This window comes from Telopea speciosissima, chromosome 5 (assembly GCF_018873765.1).
Source record: "Telopea speciosissima isolate NSW1024214 ecotype Mountain lineage chromosome 5, Tspe_v1, whole genome shotgun sequence".
NCBI classification, from domain to species: domain Eukaryota; kingdom Viridiplantae; phylum Streptophyta; class Magnoliopsida; order Proteales; family Proteaceae; genus Telopea; species Telopea speciosissima.
The window spans coordinates 19957476-19978353 of record NC_057920.1 but is presented as its reverse complement, the minus strand read 5'-3'; the positions used below and the strand labels follow the sequence as shown (position 1 = coordinate 19978353).

The 20878-nt window shown below is 39.2% G+C and overlaps 1 protein-coding gene across 2 annotated transcripts in view; it reads left to right on the top strand.

The window, feature by feature from the left end:
- The window catches only part of LOC122662733 (coiled-coil domain-containing protein 115), a 36336-nt gene extending 16300 nt beyond the window's left edge, over positions 1 to 20036 (top strand). The window contains exons 5-7 of one of the 2 annotated variants that reach the window (XM_043858455.1): positions 15365 to 15452; positions 16365 to 16474; positions 20015 to 20036. In XM_043858455.1, coding sequence (XP_043714390.1) covers positions 15365 to 15452; positions 16365 to 16459 — 183 coding nt within the window. In that variant the 3' untranslated portion in view covers positions 16460 to 16474; positions 20015 to 20036. Of the gene's footprint in view, positions 1 to 15364; positions 15453 to 16364; positions 16475 to 17531; positions 17555 to 20014 lie in introns of those variants that run through there. The other variant, XM_043858454.1, reaches the window with a different exon arrangement.
- Positions 20037 to 20878: the final 842 nt, after the last annotated feature.

Here is a 20878-nt window from a genome sequence, read left to right as displayed (position 1 = left end):
TGCATAGCGGGGGAGTTGCTGGCCATTTTGGTCGAAACAAGACCATTCCCCTTGTGGAGGACCGATTCTATTGGCCTGGCCTACAGAGAGATGTGGCAAGAGTTGTTCGCCAGTGGCTGCTTGTCAGACTGCGAAACAACAGAAACCGAACACGGGTCTTTACATTCCTTTGCCTATGCCCCATGCCCCATGGCGGGACCTTAGCATGGATTTCGTGCTCGGTCTGCCCAAGACTATGAGGCAATGATTCGATCTTTGTGGTCGTAGATCGATTCTCTAAGATGGCCCATTTCATTCCATGTTCGAAGACATCTGATGCTTCTGCGGTAGCAAGATTATTCTTTCATAATGTCTTCAGATATCATGGGCTCCCTCTCACTATAGTGTCTGATAGAGATGTTAAGTTCACTAGCCACTTTTAGCGAACCCTGTGGCACAGGTTAGGTACTAAACTCCGGTTTTCGTTTGCATTCGACCCTCAGACTGATGGTCAGACTGAGGTTGTCAATAGGAGTCTTGGTAACCTTCTTCGATGTCTCGTAGGTGAGAGTCTAGGTACTTGGGATCGTGTCCTGTCTCATGCTGAGTTTGCCTATAACATGTCCAAGAACTGGTCGACTGGTCTGTCACCCTTTGAGATATGCTTGGGCACACAACCTAAAGCACCCATAGATCTTATCCCTGCACTAGTCAGTTCTAGAGTTAGCGAGTCAGCCGAGTCTTTTGCACAACGCTTACATGATTTGCATGCAAAGATAAGACAACAGATTGCTTCTAGCAATGATCACTATAAATCTTATGCAGATGTTTACCGTCGGCTGCAGGAGTTCAAAGAAGGCGACATGGTAATGGTCTGGATCCATCTGGATAGGTTTGTTAGAGGAAGAGCGAGCAAACTCCATGCTCGTGGGGCAGGCCCATTCAAGGTAATCAAAAGGATTGGTGCCAGTGCATATGTGATTGATTTGCCAGCTGATATGGGGATTAGTAATTTATTCAATGTTGAAGACCTTGCCCCCTATTATGGCCCAAATACCACACCTTCACCTTACCCAGTTTCATTGGACGACTACCCTTTTGATCTTAGCCAGCATAGCCCTATCCTACCTGCCACTGCCCCCCTTCCTTTACCTCGTTTTGACACCAGGCCCAAAGAGATTGAGGATGTACTTGATGAGAGGGTTATATCCACCACCCAAGGGGGGAGACGAGAGTTCCTTGTAAAGTGGAGCGGAAGACCGGCGAGCGACAATTCTTGGATTCCATTTGATGACTTCCAAAGCATTGATCCTTGTAAAGTGGAGCGGAAGACCGGCGAGCGACAATTCTTGGATTCCATTTGATGACTTCCAAAGCATTGATCCCGACCTCCTTGAGCTCTACCAGAGTTTTCATTCACCAGAGGTGAATTCTTCGCGGGCGGGGAGGATGGATGGGGACATCATGCCGCACCATTACCAGAGGCCCTTTGTGCACCACTACCAGAGGTGCAGGAGACTACCACGGAGCCAGTTACGATGGTTCGATGATGCTTTCAGAGGCTACAGGCTAACGCGGGGCTATTTAGACTTCTAGGGTTATTTTGGTCTTTTATCTTAGTACTTATGTTAAATAAGTGAAGGATGTTTTAGTAGTTTTATTTATTTATTTCTGCAGTTTTTTGTTTCAGCCTTGTAACTTAAGTAAGGGTATTTGGGTAATTCCTTTTGTTTTAACTAGGGTAAGGGTAGTTTAGGAATATGCATGTTTTAGTTTTCTATTTTGGTTTGTATTCAACCAGTTTTGAAAATCGATGAATGAATGAAGATTGAAAGAGACTTACGACAAGAGCAGCCCCTCCCCTTCTAGGATTTTCTCCCCTCTCTCAAGGTAATTCTCGATCTCTCTCTCTCTCTCCCTCTTAGCTCTTCCTCTTTCTTTCTCTTCCCCTTCTCCTCGGCTCCCCTTTTCTCTTCTTTCTTTTTTCCCCTGCTGTCGTGGTCCCCATTTCCCCCTGCTGTCGTCAGACCATTCCCCCCCTACTGCTTGTCGCAAGTCTCTTTCAATCTTCATTCATTCATCGATTTTTAAATGTGGCTGAATACAAACCTAAATAGAAAACTAAAACATGCATATTCTTAAACTACCCTTACCCTAGTTAAAACAAAAGGAATTACCCAAATACCCTTACTTAAGTTACAAGGCTGAAACAAAAAACTGCAGAAATAAATAAATAAAACTACTAAAACATTCTCCACCTATTTAACATAAGTACTAAGATAAAAGACCAAAATAACCCTAGAAGTCTAAACAGCCCCGCGCTAGCCTGTATCCTCTGAAAGCATCATTGAACCATAGTAACTGGCTCCATGGTAGTCTCCTTCGTCTTTGGTAGTGGTGCACAAAGGGCCTCTGGTAATGGTGCGGCATGATGTCCACAGCAATCCTCCCCGCCAGCGAAGAATTCACCTCTGGTGAATGAAAACTTTGGTAGAACTCAAGGAGGTCGGGGTCAATGCTCTGGAAGTCATCAAATGGAATCCAAGAATTGTCGCTCGTCGGTCTTCCGCTCTACTTTACAAGGACCTCTCGTCTCCCCCCTTGGGTGGTGGATATAACTCTCTCACCAAGTACATCCTCAATCTCTTTGGGCCTGGTGGCAAAACGAGGTAAAGGAGGAGGGGTAGTGGCAGGTAGGGTAGGGCTATGCTGGCTAAGGTCAGAAGGGGAGTCATCCAATGCAATTGGGTAAGGTGAAGGTGTGGTATCTGGGCCATGATAGGGAGTAAGGTCTTCAATTGAATATATTACTAATCCCTATATCAGCTGGCAAATCAATCACATATGCACTGGCACCAATCCTTTTGATTACCTTGAATGGGCTGCCCCACGAGCATGGAGTTTGCTCGCTCTTCCTCTAGCAAACCTAGCCGGATGGATCCGGACCATAACCATGTCGCTTACTTTGAACTCTTGCAGCCGATGGTGAACATCTGCATAATATTTGTATTGATCATTGCTAAAAGCAATCCGTTGTCTTATATCTGCATGCAAATCATGTAAGCGCTGTGCAAAAGACTCGGCTGACTTGCTAACTCTAGAACCGACTAGTGCAGGGGTAAGATCTATGGGTGCTTTAGGCTGTGTGCCCAAGCATATCTCAAAGAGAGACAGACCAGTCGATCGGTTCTTGGACATGTTAAAGGCAGACTCAGCATGAGACAGGATACGATCCCAAGTACCTAGACTCTCACCTACGAGGCATCGAAGAAGGTTACTAAGACTCCTATTGACAACCTCAGTCTGACCATCAGTCTGAGGGTGGAATGCAGACGAAAACCGGAGTTTAGTACCTAACATGTGCTACAGGGTTCGCCAAAAGTGGCTAGTGAACTTTACATCTCTATCAGACACAATAGTGAGAGGGAGCCCATGATCTTTGAAGACATTATGAAAGAATAACCTTTCCACCGCAGAAGCATCAGATGTCTTCGAACATGGAATGAAATGGGCCATCTTAGAGAATCGATCTACGACCACAAAGATCGAATCATTGCCTCTCGCAGTCTAGGGCTGACTAAGCATGAAATCCATGATAAGGTCCTGCCATGGGGCATGGGACACAGGCAAAGGAGTGTAAAGACCCGTGTTCTGTTTCTGTTGTTTCGTAGTCTGACAAGCACGACACTGGCGAACAACTCTCGCCACATCTCTTTGTAGGCCAGGCCAATAGAATCGGTCCTCAACAAGAGGAATGGTCTTGTCTCGCCCAAAATGGCCAGTAGCTCCCCCGCTATGCAATTCCCAGATCAGATGATCCCTCAGTGAAGTCATGGGAATGCAAAGACGGCTCCCTTTGAACAAGAATACGTCCCTCAGAATATAATCAAGATGAGACACCGGTGGGTCCCCGCTGAGGGAAATAAAGACTACTCCAAAATCAGGACAAGTGGGGTACTGGTCCTTCATCCGATCAAAACCAACAACTTGCACACTCAGACTGTGCAGGAGGGACTTCACATGACCAGATGCACTGTAAAGCTTTAATAAAGCATTGACTCGACTCAAGGCATCGGCGGCTTTGTTCTCCACCCCAGGCTTGTACTTAAGCATAAAAGTATACTGCAGAAATTCAACCCATTGGCATGTCTGGGGTTTAGTTTCTTTTGGGAGTTCAAATATCGTAGGGCCTGATGATCGAAAAACAGGACGAATCCCTACGGTAGCAAATAGTGTCGCCAATAGCGTAAAGCCTGGACTACCGCATAGAATTCCTTATCGTACGTCAAGTATCGTTGCTTGGCTTCATTCAGTTTCTCACTGAAGTAAGCAATGGGGTGTGCTTCTTGACTAAGGACACCTCCTATTCCGACCTCTGATACATCAAAGGCTACTTCAAAAGCCTTGGAGAAATCAGGTAAACGTAGAATTGGGGATTCTACAATTGATTTCTTAATTTTCTGGAAGGCCAATGAAGCACTCTTAGTCCACTTGAACAACCCTTTTCTAATGCAATCTGTAATGGGAGCCATGATGGAACTAAACCTGTAGATGAACCGCCTATTGAAAGTGGCTAAACTATGGAAACTGCGCACCTCATGAATGTTTGTTGGTTCAGGCCACTCTACTATCGCCTTAACTTTCTTGGGGTCGGCTAATACTCCGTTGCCGATACGACAAAACCCAAGAAAATCACCTGGTCGCTCAGAAAGGTACATTTCTTAAGATTAGCATAAAGCTTCTCTTTTAGAAGGGTTTGGAAAACTTGATTCAGGTGATCAAGGTGAGCTTCCTTAGTCTTGCTGTAGATAAGAATATCATCGAAGTAGACCACAAGAAACTTTCCCATGAATGGTCGTAACACCTCCGTCATGATCCTCATGAAGGTACTGGGGGCGTTTGACAGACCAAATGGCATGACTAGCCATTCATAAAGGCCGTCCTTTGTTTTAAAGGCGGTATTCCACTCATCCCCCGGTTTAAGCCTTATCTGGTGGTACACACTCTTCAAGTCAATCTTGGAAAAGATTGTAGCGCCGGCCATCATGTCAAGCATGTCGTCAAGCCTAGGTATGGGAAACCTATACTTAATAGTAATCTTATTAATGGTCCTACTATCCACACACATACACCACGTACCATCTTTCTTTGGCGTGAGCAAGACGGGTACCGCACATGGGCTAAAACTCTCTCGAATGAAGCCCCTTCGGAGCAGCTCATCTACTTGCCTTTTTAGTTCGGCATGCTCCTTGGGGTTCATACGGTAGTGAGGTAAATTTGGCAGGGAGGAGCCTGGCACTAGATCGATAGAGTACTGAATGTCACGCATAGGTGGTAACTCGTCCGGTAACTCCTCAGGGAACAACTGCTCAAATTTCCTCAACAGAGGTTGTACGTCCTTAGGTGCCTCAGTGAGTAGGCGTGATAAATCTGTATTACTCTGTATGGCAACCAAAGCATAGACAATCTATCATTCTTTACACTCATTTTCAAATTGCTTCTGACTTAAGATGTTGAGTGTCTTCTTGGGGGTTTGTTTGGAAGTACTACCTTTATTCTCTGGAGCTTTCACCTCCGTAGGGGCACTAGGGTTCAATCGAATTTTCTTCCCGTTGAATTCGAACACACAAGTATTGGACCTTCCATAATTAGTGACATCTCTATCATATAGCCAATGTCTCCTTAGGATGATATGGGCGACATCCATGTCTAGGACATCACACCATACTCTATCCTCATAGCCTGCAAAGTGTAAGGGGACTAAACACCTCAATGTAACGAGAATAGTGGACTGATCAACCCACACAACCTTATAAGGCTTTGGGTGAGCCTCAGGTTTAAGCCCCATTCTGGACACAACATTTTGGGTAACCACATTCATGCAGCTCCCACTGTCGATGGCGACACGACAGTTTTTACCCTGATGGCAAGTATAGGTAATGAAAATATTGGTTCGCCGCCAGTCATCGCTGCCCTTGGGTTGTGAGACTATGCATGTCAACTACCTCAAGCTCATCGTCGAGTAGGGTCCGTGGGACCATGCATCGCACAACTCCTAACCTAGAAGTGTCGGTCTCCTCGTCGACCTCCTCATCAGAAATGAACTCATTGGGATTATGATCGTCGTAGTCACCATCCTAATCATCACCCTGATCATAATCCTCAAGATTCCCCGCATAGAGATTTCGGGTGGGGCACTCTCTAGCTGCATGTCCAATGCCTTGACACTTAAAACACCGCATTTGACCTCCAACTGATGGTTTTGCTCCCAAGATACCCTTGTCTTTGCTGTCAAAACTTCATGGTGGGTTATTGGGAGGCTTAGAGGGGTTTGTGGAAGACCGTGGAGGTCTTCTGTAGCTCGAGTCTCCTGTTGAGAAACTCTTCTTCAAGGGAAAAGATCTCATGGACTTTTCAATCTCTAAAGTTATTCTAAAGGCTTGGGGAACATCACGTACCAGGTGGGGTGCCATGTGTAACTGGATATCGGAATTGAGTCCAGTCAAGAACCTAGACAATGTCTGCTCCCGATCCTCATAGGTACCACTCCTAATCTTTAACTCATTGAATTTAGTGATGTGCTCCGTCATAGACAGCTTACCTTGTTTCAAGGAGCTCATGTCATTTAGAAGTTGCAGCCTATAAGTGATAGGCAAGAACTCCCCTTTGAGCCTTTCCTGCATTTCAGCCCAAGTAGACACTGGCTCCAGACTTTGATCATGTTCCTGGTACTCAAGTTCAGTCCAAAAGTCATGTGCGGCTCCAGTTAGCTTCATCTTAGCAAACCTGAAACAGACTTCTTCGGACATACCCTAAAATCAAAGTACCGGTCCATTTGCCTAATCCAGTCAAGCAGGATTTTGGCATCGATCTGGCCATCGTAGGAGGGTGCATCTACCTCCCAGCCTCCTGACATTGAATCCTCTATCATATGGTCAAAGTCTTCATCATCCCTGTGTGGGGGATAGTTTCTCTGAGCACGATGCCCATGGGGAGTATGACCTCTACCCCTACCTCTACCACGACCATTTCCTAGGACGGGAACCTCTAATTTGCCTTCAGCCTCAGAGTAGGCATCATCATGTTCATCGTGGTTCGGCTGCCTGTCGATGTGTGGGACTGATGTTTCCACAACAGTAAGCCTCTCAGTAAGGGTATGGATGTTCCGCTCGAGGGTACGAAGGTTATCGGTGTGAGCTTCTCGAGCTTCTCTGCTAGCACGCAGCTCAGCTTGAATTTCCCTAACTAGTGCTTCAAAGTTGGGGGGTGGATCCATAGGTTGATATGACCTACCACTACAAGTGGTCATGCACGGGAAGACATGGGAGATCCTAAGACACTTTGTCCCTAGAATGAAATAAAAGAAAGCTAGACTTCTAGACCATACCAGGTTGATGCAGTACAAACCCTAGAGGCAAAGGAATCTCGCAATAGGACAGGATTACAGGTGTAACACCCTAATAGGGACTTAATGCAAGTGCTAGAATTTGCACAACACCACATTCGACATCAGACATAAATAACAGAATTTGCTAATGGCAATTATCAATAGAAATCAAATGAATAAACACCATAGGTCTTAGGAATCAATTCTAGCAACCTATATGGTTAGTTCCACAAGGCTAGGTAAGTAGATTCATGGCATTACATTCAAGGATTCAGTAGGCATGCATGACAGTCCATACAAGATAATAAGCCATTGATTATAAGCATTAGAAATATATGCAATACCAAAACAGCACAACTAGTGTAGAATAAATACTGTTTCAGGTCTGAAATTAGTGGGAAATCATGCGGACATGATCAAAATAAAATTCTGTTTCTAGATTTAAAGAAAGGATGGGTTGTAGGGGTTAGCTTGGGGATTAAGATTTCAAGGTAAAGTCTGGAAATGGGGTTGGGATGGTTAGGGACTGGTTTAGGAAGGGGAGACAAAGGGTTTTGGCTGGCAGAGAAGGAAGGGAATGGAGGGAATAATTTTTAATGGGGCTGGGGTGCTTCGGTTACAAGGACAAGGAGGGAAAGAGGAATCTCGACAGCAAGGGGAAGAGGGGGAAAGAGGGCCACGACAGCAGCAGGGGGGAATGGTCTCACGACAGCAGCAGGGGGGGAATGGTCTCACGACAGCAAGGGGGAAATGGGGACCACGACAGCAGGGGAAAAAAGAAAAGAGAAAAGGGGAGCCGAGGGGAAAGCGAAGATAAAGAAAGAGGAAGAGATAAGAGGGAGAGAGGGGAGAAAATCCAAGAAGGGGAGGGCACTGCTCTTGTCGCAAGTCTCTTTCAATCTTCATTCATTCATCGATTTTCAAAATTAGCTGAATACAAACCTAAATAGAAAACTAAAACATGCATATTCCTAAACTACCCTTACCCTAGTTAAAACAAAAGGAATTACCCAAATACCTTTACTTAAGTTACAAGGCTGAAACAAAAAACTGCAGAAATAAATAAATAAAACTATCAAAACATCCTTCACTTATCTAACATAAGTACTAAGATAAAAGACCAAAATAACCCTAAAAGTCTAAACAGCCCCGCGCTAGCCTGTAGCCTCTGAAAGCATCATCGAACCATAGTAACTGGCTCCGTGGTAGTCTCTTGGGCCTCTGGTAGTAGTGCACAAAGGGCCTCTGCTAATGGTGCGGCATGATGTCCCCATCAATCTTCCCCGCCCGCGAAGAATTCACCTCCGGTGAATGAAAACTCTGCTAGAGCTCAAGGAGGTCGGAGTCAATGCTCTGGAAGTCATCAAATGGAATCCAAGAATTGTCGCTCGCCGGTCTTCCGCTCCACTTTACAAGGAACTCTCGTCTCCCCCCTTGGGTGGTGGATATAACTCTCTCATCAAGTACATCCTCATTCTCTTTGGGTCTGGTGGCAAAACGAGGTAAAGGAGGGGGGTAGTGGCAGGTAGGGTAGGGCTATGCTGGCTAAGATCAAAAGGGGAGTCGTCCAATGCAACTGGGTAAGGTGAAGGTGTGGTATCTGGGCCATGATAGGGAGCAAGGTCTTCAACATTGAATAAATTACTAATCCCCATATCAGCTGGCAAATCAATCACATATGCACTGGCACCAATCCTTTTGATTACCTTGAATGGGCTTACCCCACGAGCATGGAGTTTGTTCGCTCTTCCTCTAACAAACTAAGTATTTATAATACCACTTTTGTGTCTGTATCAGCACGTACATTAGTAAACTTGGGTCAATAACCATAAATACCATTTTGAGTGATGTTTTGGTGGAAATAATTAATGGATTGTGTTTAAAACATCAAATATAGCTTACCTGCAAAAAATCAGACCTTAAAAAGTTGTTTTGGTGCTCGAAACCATGGTTTCCCCATCAATGGGAAAAAATCCCTGGTTTCGACCAAAACTCGGTTTCAGCCTAGTCGAAACCCGAGTTTTTTTTCCTTGGGACCGATTAGGGTTGTGAATCCTTAGGACGATCCTACTCTGATACCATGTTCGAGAATGGGAAAAATCAGACTTGTGTCTAATGCAACACAATCCCTCTTTATTTATAATGTAAAGGAGAACATTCTAGAATAAAAGTAAGACCAAAATAACTTTATGAACAAATAAGACAATTCTACCCTTATACCCATTACAACAAAATCAAATTCCAAAAGATAAAAAAGTCAACCCCCTCAATTTAAGAACAAAAACTGGATTTTTGGCGGTAGGTGAATTTTCAACTTTCTAATGCTGGGTTTTTTCTCAATTCTAAAAATCCATAAACCAAAAAAGCGGTAAAATATTCATTTGTTTTGATATCTAAAAAAAAATTTATTCAGAGTGATTTTGATAGCATTAGCGCACACCAAATAAGGTTTGACCGGAATATAATTCCTTCAATTTAAATCAGATTTAAACAATATTGGATTTGTTGGAAAGCTGGTTTTATGCTCTACCTAATACAAGAAGTCATGTAAAAATAAAATCATTTGACCAGTCAAACTTCTTACAGAGCAATTTCTCTAAATCGCGAGCAGTTTAATTACTTATAGATAACATCATATTTTCGAAGAATGGTACAAATCAAATGTGAGACTAGGTATACCATGACAATAACCAATTCCAAGAACAATATAAACCAACTATATGTTTTGATTGTTTTAAACTTTCAATAGCTTGCGTGTTCAGTTCTGCTGTCTTCTAGTTCTATGTTGATTTCTGATGACTTGATGTGGTTTAATAATGATTTTTTATGACTTGATGTGACTTAATGTTGATTTTTGATGACTTGATGTAGTTTAATGTTGACAACTATGGTAGGGTCTAACAAATCCCACCTGAAAAAAAAATCAGTTACGCTCTCATGGTTCAGCCCAAAAGTCCAGATGAGGGCTCCTCACACTTGGGGCTATATTAATTCCCTAATGAACACCCAAACAACAAATGCATAGAGGAGATCTAGTCACAGGAAAGAAAACTAGTGAAAGGGAAGAATCGGGTATGATTTCAGGCTCTAACTCACAATAAATGGAGCTTTATGGAGTGATATCCATAGGACAGATTGCCCACAGGTTGGATTCTAACTCATGAAATTTCAAATAAAACAGAACTGAAATATAGGTATTCTATCAATCCTAGCAATTCCAATCCAACATAGAAAAACTGAGCAGCTGAAATAATTCAAACTTGAGAGCAACTATAGGGAAGAAGGATAGATTAATGAAGAATAAATATAAGGGAAAGAAGAGGTTTGGATAATAGAAACTTAAGGGAGAAAGAATAATGGTGGGAATAGAAACCAGAGAAGATCCAGGGAGAAGAAAGTAGCAGTATTTGTTGTCGCAGGATGAAGGTTCATTTCTGTAATAGAGAGATCAGATCTAGTTTATAGGGAGGTCACAATACTTGTTGATGAAGACGGACGGTTCAGATCTAGTTTATAGGGAGGTCCGGAATAAGATAAAGGGAGTAGACGAGGTTTCAAGATCAGATTCTGATCTAGGATGAAGAGAGAAGAAGAGACGCGATTGAGAGGGGGAGAGAAAGAAGATATGAGATTGAGAGGGGAGAAAAAGAAGAGAAGACGTTTAGGAGAGGGGGAGGGATAGAAGGTGATCAAACACACCTGTTGATTTCCAATGAAATCCAATATTCAATTCATTCTTCAAATCTTTCTTTCATTGTTGGATTACATGAGTGTATAAAGAAAATAAAAATGACTCTTGGACTCAAGCATTAATCACCTAGAAGCTAACTCCAATAAAGCATTAAATTACCTAGAAATTAATACCAAGTAAAATTAATTACTTAACACAAACTTTTGGACTCCTACATAAAAAACTTAAAAGACCCGACTTGAAAACTGAAAAGTCTTATTAAAGCACCTAAAAAAAGAAATCAACTCATTAACTAAGCCTAGGAAAATGAAAAGACACGTTGAAATATGAAAAGACACTTCAAGAAAATTTAACTCAGGTCTGGTGGCTCTTTGGAGTTGACTTCATGGGCCCCCCAGCAATAATATCGTAGGGACTACCCCTGGCCTGCTTAACCCACGACTGGGCTTAATAGGGGCTGGTTCTTGACCCTGTGGTTTGGGTCTAGTTTTGATGTGGACCAAAACAGCATGAGGGATCTTCTTCAGGCTTGATACTGCATCACTTGTGCACTCTCAGCTCTTGGCAGCAACACTCACAAAAAATTCATTCCATCCAAATCTGAATTTCTTTGATGGTCATGCTTACATATATATAAGAGAAAAAAGAAAGAATGTTTCCTAATCAAACTCTAAAACTGAAATAGAATTAAAATAAAATTTTACCTCCTATTTGCTATTAACATATCTAACTTCAACAAGATAAATTTAAAAAAAGAAAAAAATACATAAATATCTCTGTAACCCTGCACATAACTGCATCAAAACCTTTCTGTTTCCATCATTATCATGTAACACCCCCATCCAAATCCGTCAAGGGGTTTAGGTCGTTAACGGTCCACAAGATCGATAGTCTTAGCAAAAAGGAACCGGAGTGTGAACCAAATAAAAATCGTCATAGCCTCAAATTACAGTGGCAGCGTACCTAATCATAACCATTCATAAAAAATAAAAAAATAAAAAAAACACAGCGGAAGTCTTTAAATAATCCTACAATATCTACCTTGTTACAATCATCTTTAAAATTTTAAACTAACACTTTATTACAAATCTTCCCAAAAAATCTCAAATTAATTCCTTATTACCGAAATTTCAAACTTAATAAAATCATTGATATCCTTTAACAGCAAATACAGTAAGGTCCATCATTATCATCACATGGCTCCTCTTCTTCGGTCGCCCATCCACCAAGTGCGATTTCAGGTTCTAAGGGCTCATTATCTGAAATTTGTAAGGGGTAAGCTTTCGGGAAAAAGCTTAGCAAGTACACAACATAATAACCATTCGAGTATTCCAAATTAGAGACACAAATTGAGGAATAGCAGCAGTCAAGATTAGATGAAAATTATGGTAATAATGGAATAGAAAATCATAAACAAAGATGAGGTAATGCTATGTATATGCAATAAAATAATTCTCTCGAACATTTTCAAATAAATTCTTGGTGAACATGAAATATGGCCCCTTAACGTAATACGGCCTGTAACGTGATACAGCTCCTAACCATTTCCAGGTTTCACCAAATGCCAAAATCTTATCAATTAACTTCGTGTAAACGTGAAATGTGGCCTCGTAACGTGATACGGTCTGTAACGTGATACAGCCTTTAACTATTTTCAGTTTCCACAAAAGCCAAAATCTTATATTTAATCATACATCCTTCAGGATTATGACATAGTGCCCCGTAATGTGATACGGCCTATAACGTAATACAGCTTTAAACACATGCATGAATATAATCCCCAACACACAAAATAACATACAATGTAATTTCATAAAAATTCTCCCTTTAAACACATGCATGAAAATAAATCACAATACTAATATTGCTATAGGAATTTAAATCATGACATGTGATATTCATCATATAAAATCACTATGGTAAATAACCAAAAGATAGGCTCACCAAATCAACCGAATTGCGATTAGAATAGATCATAGGTTGGCTTAAGATGTATCTATATAAATCATAAGATCGGCATTTTGATAGGAATAGATCATCATAGACCCAATCAATCAGACATCGTTTCATTGGAGGTCAAATCAAATAGAGTATAGATCATTGGAGAATAAATCAAATAGAATATCAAAGAGGAATTAAGAATACAAGCATGGAATGATAAAGTGCACTTACTGGTTTGTCGAATTAATCAATGTGTACTTCTGCTGAAATTTGAAAATTCCAGAATTCCTTACTTAACTTCAACTTGACTTTTGATCCACTTAGAGTCGGAATTGGAAGATGTCTATTTCTGCAAAATTTGTAGATTTTAGTGTCTATTGACTAACAGAGTTGGAATTACTCAATTTCGATCTGTATTGAGTGAGTTATGGTCTTTCGAATAGGAAAATGTCAAATCTGTACGGGATAGAATCAACTCACCATTTGCTTGGCAAATCGGATTTCCTAACGAAGCTTTGAAAGTGCTCTAATAGAGGATAATGGGCACGCTGCAACTACAGGTCCAGCAATAGAGGCGAGGCAATAACTCTGATCCTTTTCTCATCCTCTTCTTCCTCCTCTCTTTTCCTTCCTTTCTTCCTTTCTTCTTCTCTTTTCTTTCTTCCCTTTTTCTTTTTCTTCCTTTCTTCTTCTTCCTCTTCCACGATTTCTCTCCCTCTCTCTCTCACGTTTTTGCTGGGGGAAAAGGGAGCTCCATTCTCATGATTTAAAACTCTTTGAATAATTCAAATCCTTTTATGATTCTTTCCAAAATTCTATTCCAAGTCTAATTTGCTTTCCTCCAATAAAATTATTTCAAAAGGAATCTTTAACTTTGAGTTTTTAATTAAAAATCAGATTTGATAGTTTTAATCTAACTTAACTTCCTTATTTTGATAGGATTCTATTCCATGGAGATTTTCTCTTATCCTTGGAGAAAAGATTCTCTTAGTGATAAGTCTCCAACCAATGGGAGATTGCCACATCACCTCAATCCTCTCATCCAAAACTCAAATAAAATTTACAGTCTATATAAATCGTCCAAGCATAAATCTTTTAAAATAATGTTATTTTATTAAGTTGGAATAATTAAATTATAATTTATTAAGCCCACAAATGTTAGGCCCGTTCACACTAGAACTAGGCCGGTTTAGGTTTAGCCCAAATTGGGTTAAGGTCTGTTTGGTTGCACTAATTAGAAATTAACTTATTATTCAAATAGCGAACATTTATTAAATTAATTATTGATTTATTTATTGTGGAAAATTCCAAAAATACCCTTTTTAGTCTCTCTCTCTAGAAAACCTTGAAAAAGACATTTTTACCCTTTTTGGTAAAACTTCCAGAATAACTCTTGGGAACTAACCTTGACTAAGTATGGACTTATTTCAGCCTAAAAGTTAGCAAAATATTATTTTAGGCAAAAGTACTAACCCTTGATTGGTTGTCTCAAGGCCAAAGTGCTCTCAGGGCTTTCCCAGAAATCAGATCATCCTTCCGTCACTTCTATAGGATCTGCATAACAGATAAAGATTTAAATTAACTCCCTTGTTATTCCAAGATATTACAATCCACCATCCTTAAAGAAATTTCGTCTTTGAAATTTACAATTATTTGGATCGCTGAATAAATGCGGGATATTACATATCAACACAATCTACACCATAACAAACATACTTGTGACATTTTTGGATCGGAATCCTTTCTACACCTCAGCGACTCTCTGAATCCATTCAATAGATCTGTAACCATCAACCATCCCTTAAGATTCTTGTTCCCAGCTACCAAATCCATCACCTTCACTTTGGTCCTAGAACATGCGAGTCAGAAACAAAATCACTAATTAACCTACTGATCTAATTCATGCCCATGTTCTGATTTACCTAATCTATAAGCACTATCCATTTTTCTTCAACCTGTACCTTGATGGTTTCACTCCATCCAGTAGGTGTTTGATCAAGTTGCTGAACCAGATTCTCTTGTTTAAACTTGCCTTTTTGGCCCAACATCACATGCATGCACTTGATTTGTTGTTCTATATCTTTGTGTACTATTGGGGATGTATCACTCCAGTAAAGGATGCAATGGTCTAGCTAACTACCTGATGAGCTTACTAAAGGGGCCCACTGGAATTATTATGTTTGAATGACCGTACCCTATAGATCTACCTTGTTCAATGGGCTATGTTCTTATGCTGCATTATATGTATCCTACAGGCGGTTTCCATTCAATAAAATTGTCTTGTCATATATTAAGGAAAATGACACTAATAGAGCCTATACTTTAGCTGTTCTTCCCCTCTCCTACTAACTTCTTGCTTTTTTTAGGCGAAAAAGGAGCGATCCAAATCATTGTCAGTGTTTGGGAGTTTGGTTTCTCCAAAGCTCCGGGCTTCTCAGCATTCATTTGAGACAGGTTAAGTAGCTTTGCTTAATTTGGTTCATGAAAGTATATTCAAACAGATCATGTATACAACCACGGATTCTTGTTATCTTTATTGCATGTGTTTACTTTCATAAATTAATGATACAGATGGAATCGAAACTGTAAATAGCTAATAGCTATTTTGTTCCAAGAGTCTCCTTCTCAAACGAGCCTTAACCTTAGACCTCAAGGTTGCATACATAATAAACAAACCATTGAGGATACCAAGAGGCTGGTAATAGTGCTTAGATTTGTAGGTAAAAATGGGGCTATGGAACCTAGTTCTATGACATGAAAGATACCTGCTAGTTGCTACCCCTCAAGATGACCATTGATAGTATATCATGTGGAGCGGGATAGGCACACGGAGGGCAGGCAAGGGGCGACCCAATTCTTTATTATTGAATAATAAAATAGGACTAAAAATGTAATGAAGTTAAATTTAATGGATTTTGTGTACAAACAAAAATAGATTGGAAATGTGAAAAAGAAAAAGAAAATGGTACCTAACTTTTTATTGTAAAGTAACAGAATATGCATAACTACCTAATTTTGTCACAAGAGAAAGTAGCGTTAATTACTCCGTTGATATTATGACTTGTAATTTGCTACCTGCATAGTGGACTTGTATATGCTAGTATCTACAATGCATTACCATGAACATGTTGGTTCATAAGTTGCATACAGTTGAAAGACCATACATTCATCTGATGTTAATTATGGGCATCTTAATCAGAGATTTGGGGCTTGTGTGGGGTGGTCTGTGTTAGCCTATTTATTTGCTACATGGAGATTACTGTGGTCTGTGGATCACATATGGGGTTCTTAAAACTCAAAAAAATCCACCGTCACTTGCATGCATAGATGAGATATATGTCCTAATTCAGAACTACATTGCTGCAGCCCTGGAGATAGTTGTCGAAATAGCAAACAGGCGGTCTTTGATGTTATCTGCTTTTGCTCAAGTCCGGCAAGAAATGGAGTGTAACTTGGAGTGATATACATCTCTTTTGGTGAGCCTAAACCTCATTATTTTTGAATCCTCAATTTATTTAGTTTTTTTTTGTCTAGCAGTGAACATAAGATGCCCATGAGAGTATCAGCTTCCTTTCTCTAATTTAATGTCGATTAAACTATAATAATTATTATTATTCATATTATTATTATAATATGCTATGGTAGTGCCTCCTGTGTCTCTCTCTCTCCTCTCACAGTAGGGGGTAGATATACCATTTCATAGGAGAGAGAGAGAGGCAGGGAGGCGCTAGCATAGTGTACGCAGTCTGGCAGCATTCTTTCTCCATAGTAATAATTATAATGAGAGAAGTTCTCTGTGGGGGGAGTGTACTGCCCACGTCCAGGCACTAAGGAGGGCGAAATGACCACCCCACCCCCATGAAAGGCTGAAATCCCATCCCATGATGCAAGCACACATGCTCTCATTAGCCCCTGCGAGCACGCAGGGGCCACTCTCCCCCCCATAGAGAATGCTGACCCTAATAATAAATGGTCTCTTTAGATGAGCTATGATCTGGCACTGAGGTCATCTTTGTCTACCTCCTAATTTCTAGTCCCCTTGTTATTTATAAATATAATAAGTGGAATTTGTACCAAAATATCCTGTACTCTCAAAAGTGTAATGGGTCCCACCAAAAATTTGGAGGCAAACATGTTATGACAAGAAAACCATGCTTCTATTTACCAAAAAAAACAAGAAAACCATGCATATTTTGGCTGAATCATGTCTCTTGTTAAACATTTAACTTATCCATTTGATATGGGAAAAAGAACGCTACCTAGTCATGTGGCCTTGCTTTTGACACAAAAGCGGGCAAAATTACTGCACCACCCTCCATGAAATCAAAGATTTCACCCATGTCGATGCTGCTGCATGTGATTTCATTGGTCCCCGCACTGGTGCAGGGATTATACGACTAGACAGCGATCTCTTGCCCATTTGATATTTATTAATTACTAGCTAATATTTTGTTGTGTAAGGAATCTTTACGCCTTCACCATCAACTTATCTATTGGTGATTTTGGAAAATTCCTACTGTTTTTTGCTTTCAGATTGTCGGAATTGGCCAGTTTGCATCACTTAACGACACTGATTTGTCTCTCAAGATTCGAACATGTCACCAGATTGGGTTTTTACTCCATCATCAGGGACGTGTGGCTCCATATGTGCCTCCATGCCTCTCCCTTTCCTCCTGGTACAAAGTGAATAATGATAATGATAATAAGGGTTCTCTGGTTTTTTTTTGTTTTCTTTTTGGTTTTTTTTTATGAGAATAAGGGTTCTTTTTTATATGATACTAAAGAGAGTCATTATGTACTTACCAGAAGAAAAAAATCATTATATTTTGATTTAGTGTTGGTTTCTTTTTCTCCTACCAAAAAATATTGATTATGAATATTTATTTATTTTATTATATTAAAAGAGCCCTTATTATTATTTATAATAGCATTATTATTATTATTGTTTATTATATCATTATCATTTCAGTGGTGGGGTAGGGGTTAAGGGGGGGTGTGTAGGAGAGAGTAGTTTGTTTTGGTTTCATTCCTATTGCAAGTGTCAAATGACATTTTTACCTTCATTATACACACATGTTCATTTAAGTGTTGGTGTTTAATAGTTGAAGTTGATTTCTTCCGAAATAGGTGAAAGATCCTTAGCTATTTCAGGATTTCTATTAAAATAGGTTTAAGTCTCATAGAAATAAAGTGCAAAAATCATATAAAATGCCTTCTGAAATTGAAATCATTCCTTGAAATAATTCTTGAAATCATACTAAAGAGAGCTTTAATGCACTCTATTGCATCCACTCTGCCTTCATATTTTGTGTAACATCATCTTCAATTACTCTTTCTTTATTTGTAGGGATTTTTTTATTAACACCTAGTAAGGTGTCAATAGATTTGTAATTTTATTTTTTTGCCTCTTGTGTATTCTCAAAAGTTATATGCGGTATTTTTCTTTAAGTTGAAAGTCATTTAATGCAGTTCCTATAGAAAATAACAGTTTTTTCCTCATAAAAAACTACATTAAAATGCTACTGGGAATAAGACAAAGGCAATTAAATGAAGGTGTCAAGTTCTAAATACACTCTTACAAAAAAAAAAGTTCTAACTACACCAATAGAGATATCATTAATACATTTCCTTATTTATAATTGAATCTAGGTACCTAAAAGCATCATTTTGCTGTATTTCCCTATCATCGTTTTTCATTACTCTATTTTTAGTCCTATTGTTGCTAATTTAGTCCTATTGTTGCTAAAGTTACCATATATTTTACCTTTTGTTCTATTAACTTAGGCTTGATTTGGTATGATTTCTATTTCAATTCCATGGAGTAATTTCTATTTTGGAATTTGTTTGGTTTAATATTTGCACCTTATTTGAACTAGTTGAGGAGTTGTTTTAGTTTTGAATTTGAAATTGATTTCACTCTTGCTCATTAAGGAGCACATGGTTAATTTGATGGGCAAAATAGTAATTTCTTGTTAAAAATAAAATATCACCCTTCTTCTCTTGATGGTCTCAGCACCACCACCCCGCCCCCACCACCATCATGGCCATTGCCATTGCACCACTACCACCATCCTCTACCAAAGAAATAGAAAATCTATGCTAAAAAATTGAACTAGCAAATAGATTTGTTATTCTTGAATATTTCAGATTGATACAACCAAAACAATTTTCACTTTCTTGACTAAAAATCTGTTTGTTGACCTTAAAACCTATTGATTCCAAGACAAATCTCCATAATTTCATCTTGATAATTATCCTTGCTTTTGTTTCGTTGCATCCACTGAAACTATGTCATCAGCAAAACACACTCAAAATGACCTTATCTTAAATGTCTCTTGCAAGATCATCTATGATTAAAGCAAACAAATACGAGCTTAAAACTTATTTGACATGAAATTCAATTGTAATTGGAAAATTATTGTCGTGCTTCCTACAAATTCTCCACTAGTCACTACACCATTCTACATATCTTCAATTATGTTCATAAATTTTTTAAAAACATTTTTTTTTCTCTAACACTTTCCAAAATAACTCTTTATGAACTCTATTATAGCTTTTTCTTTTTAAGTTAATAAAGATCATTTTAAGATATTTCTTACATTCTCTTAATCTTTCCGTGTCTCCTAGGCACATAAATAGATTTTGACAAATGGCTTTATCCTTTTATTATAACAAACCACTTTAATGGGTGTACAATATGAGCAACGTGATTTATTAATTAAGATGCATGGTTTAGTTAGGATCATATTCCTCTATCTTTAATTGTTATTGAAGTGTTTTAGTTGTAATGGACTAGGTATCTATGAGTTAACATTGTTTCAAGTTGTTTAATTCATAATTTTATAGTATCATGGTCAGCTAAAACCACCTCCAAGGTAAACCATTGGTTAAAATAGTATTATGCTTAGTTTGATTTATGTTGAGTATTTTATATAAGTTTGTAAGGGGCTACAATCTTGCGCATCAATTGATGAATAAAAGTTGGCTATTTGCCTTTGGTTCTATGATAATTCAGAATGCGCCCTATTGTGGTAATTCCAAGGTTGGGGTATTGATGGTGGTTCCAATTCTACAGATGAGGTGGTGATTCCTAATTTTTTTTTCTATCTTTTATTTTATGGGTTTTGGTCGGTGCAACCACAGTTGGGTACACACAGCTTGTAATCAGAGGAACTTGTCTTTCACATGTGTAAAGTACACGTAATAATGAATTTTTTAATCTTGATTCAAAGTTTCTGATCATTAGAAAGAATGGTTAAATGTTGGAGCAAAAGAGAAAAGTCATAGTGTTACGTGCAAGATAATTTAAAAAAAAAAAATAAACAAAGAAAAATAATAGGGAGAAAAAGAGATGAGAGATATAATAGGAGATAGGGATTTTGGGGTTTTACAGACGAAGCCACCGGACGTCCTAGCGCAATTGGGAGGTTGCCAATCCTCTTCTCAAGATAAATCTAGAAAGATAAATAAGGATAATTCATTGTGTTGTCTCTTTCATTATCATCCAATAAATAAGGTAATCCTCATACACACAATTATTATAACTTACAACAACTACTAAGTAACTTCCATCCACGTCTCCTACTATCTTAGGTAACTAAGTTTCCAACACCTACTAACTACTCATATGACAGCAACACATGCTATTAAAAATAATAACTCTTTTCCTATACTTATCTACGATAATTACATCATAATGCCCACCTATTTTATAGGCACGTACCAATCCATTCTCCTAAAATTTGGTCTGGTCCTCAAGACCAATTATAGGAACGAAAGAGTGCACAAGTAAAAATTTAAATTATTCTCACCCAGATCCCAAATATTGGTAGAATAATTTTCGAAAATGATCCAACACAACTTGCGGTTTTGGATGGAGA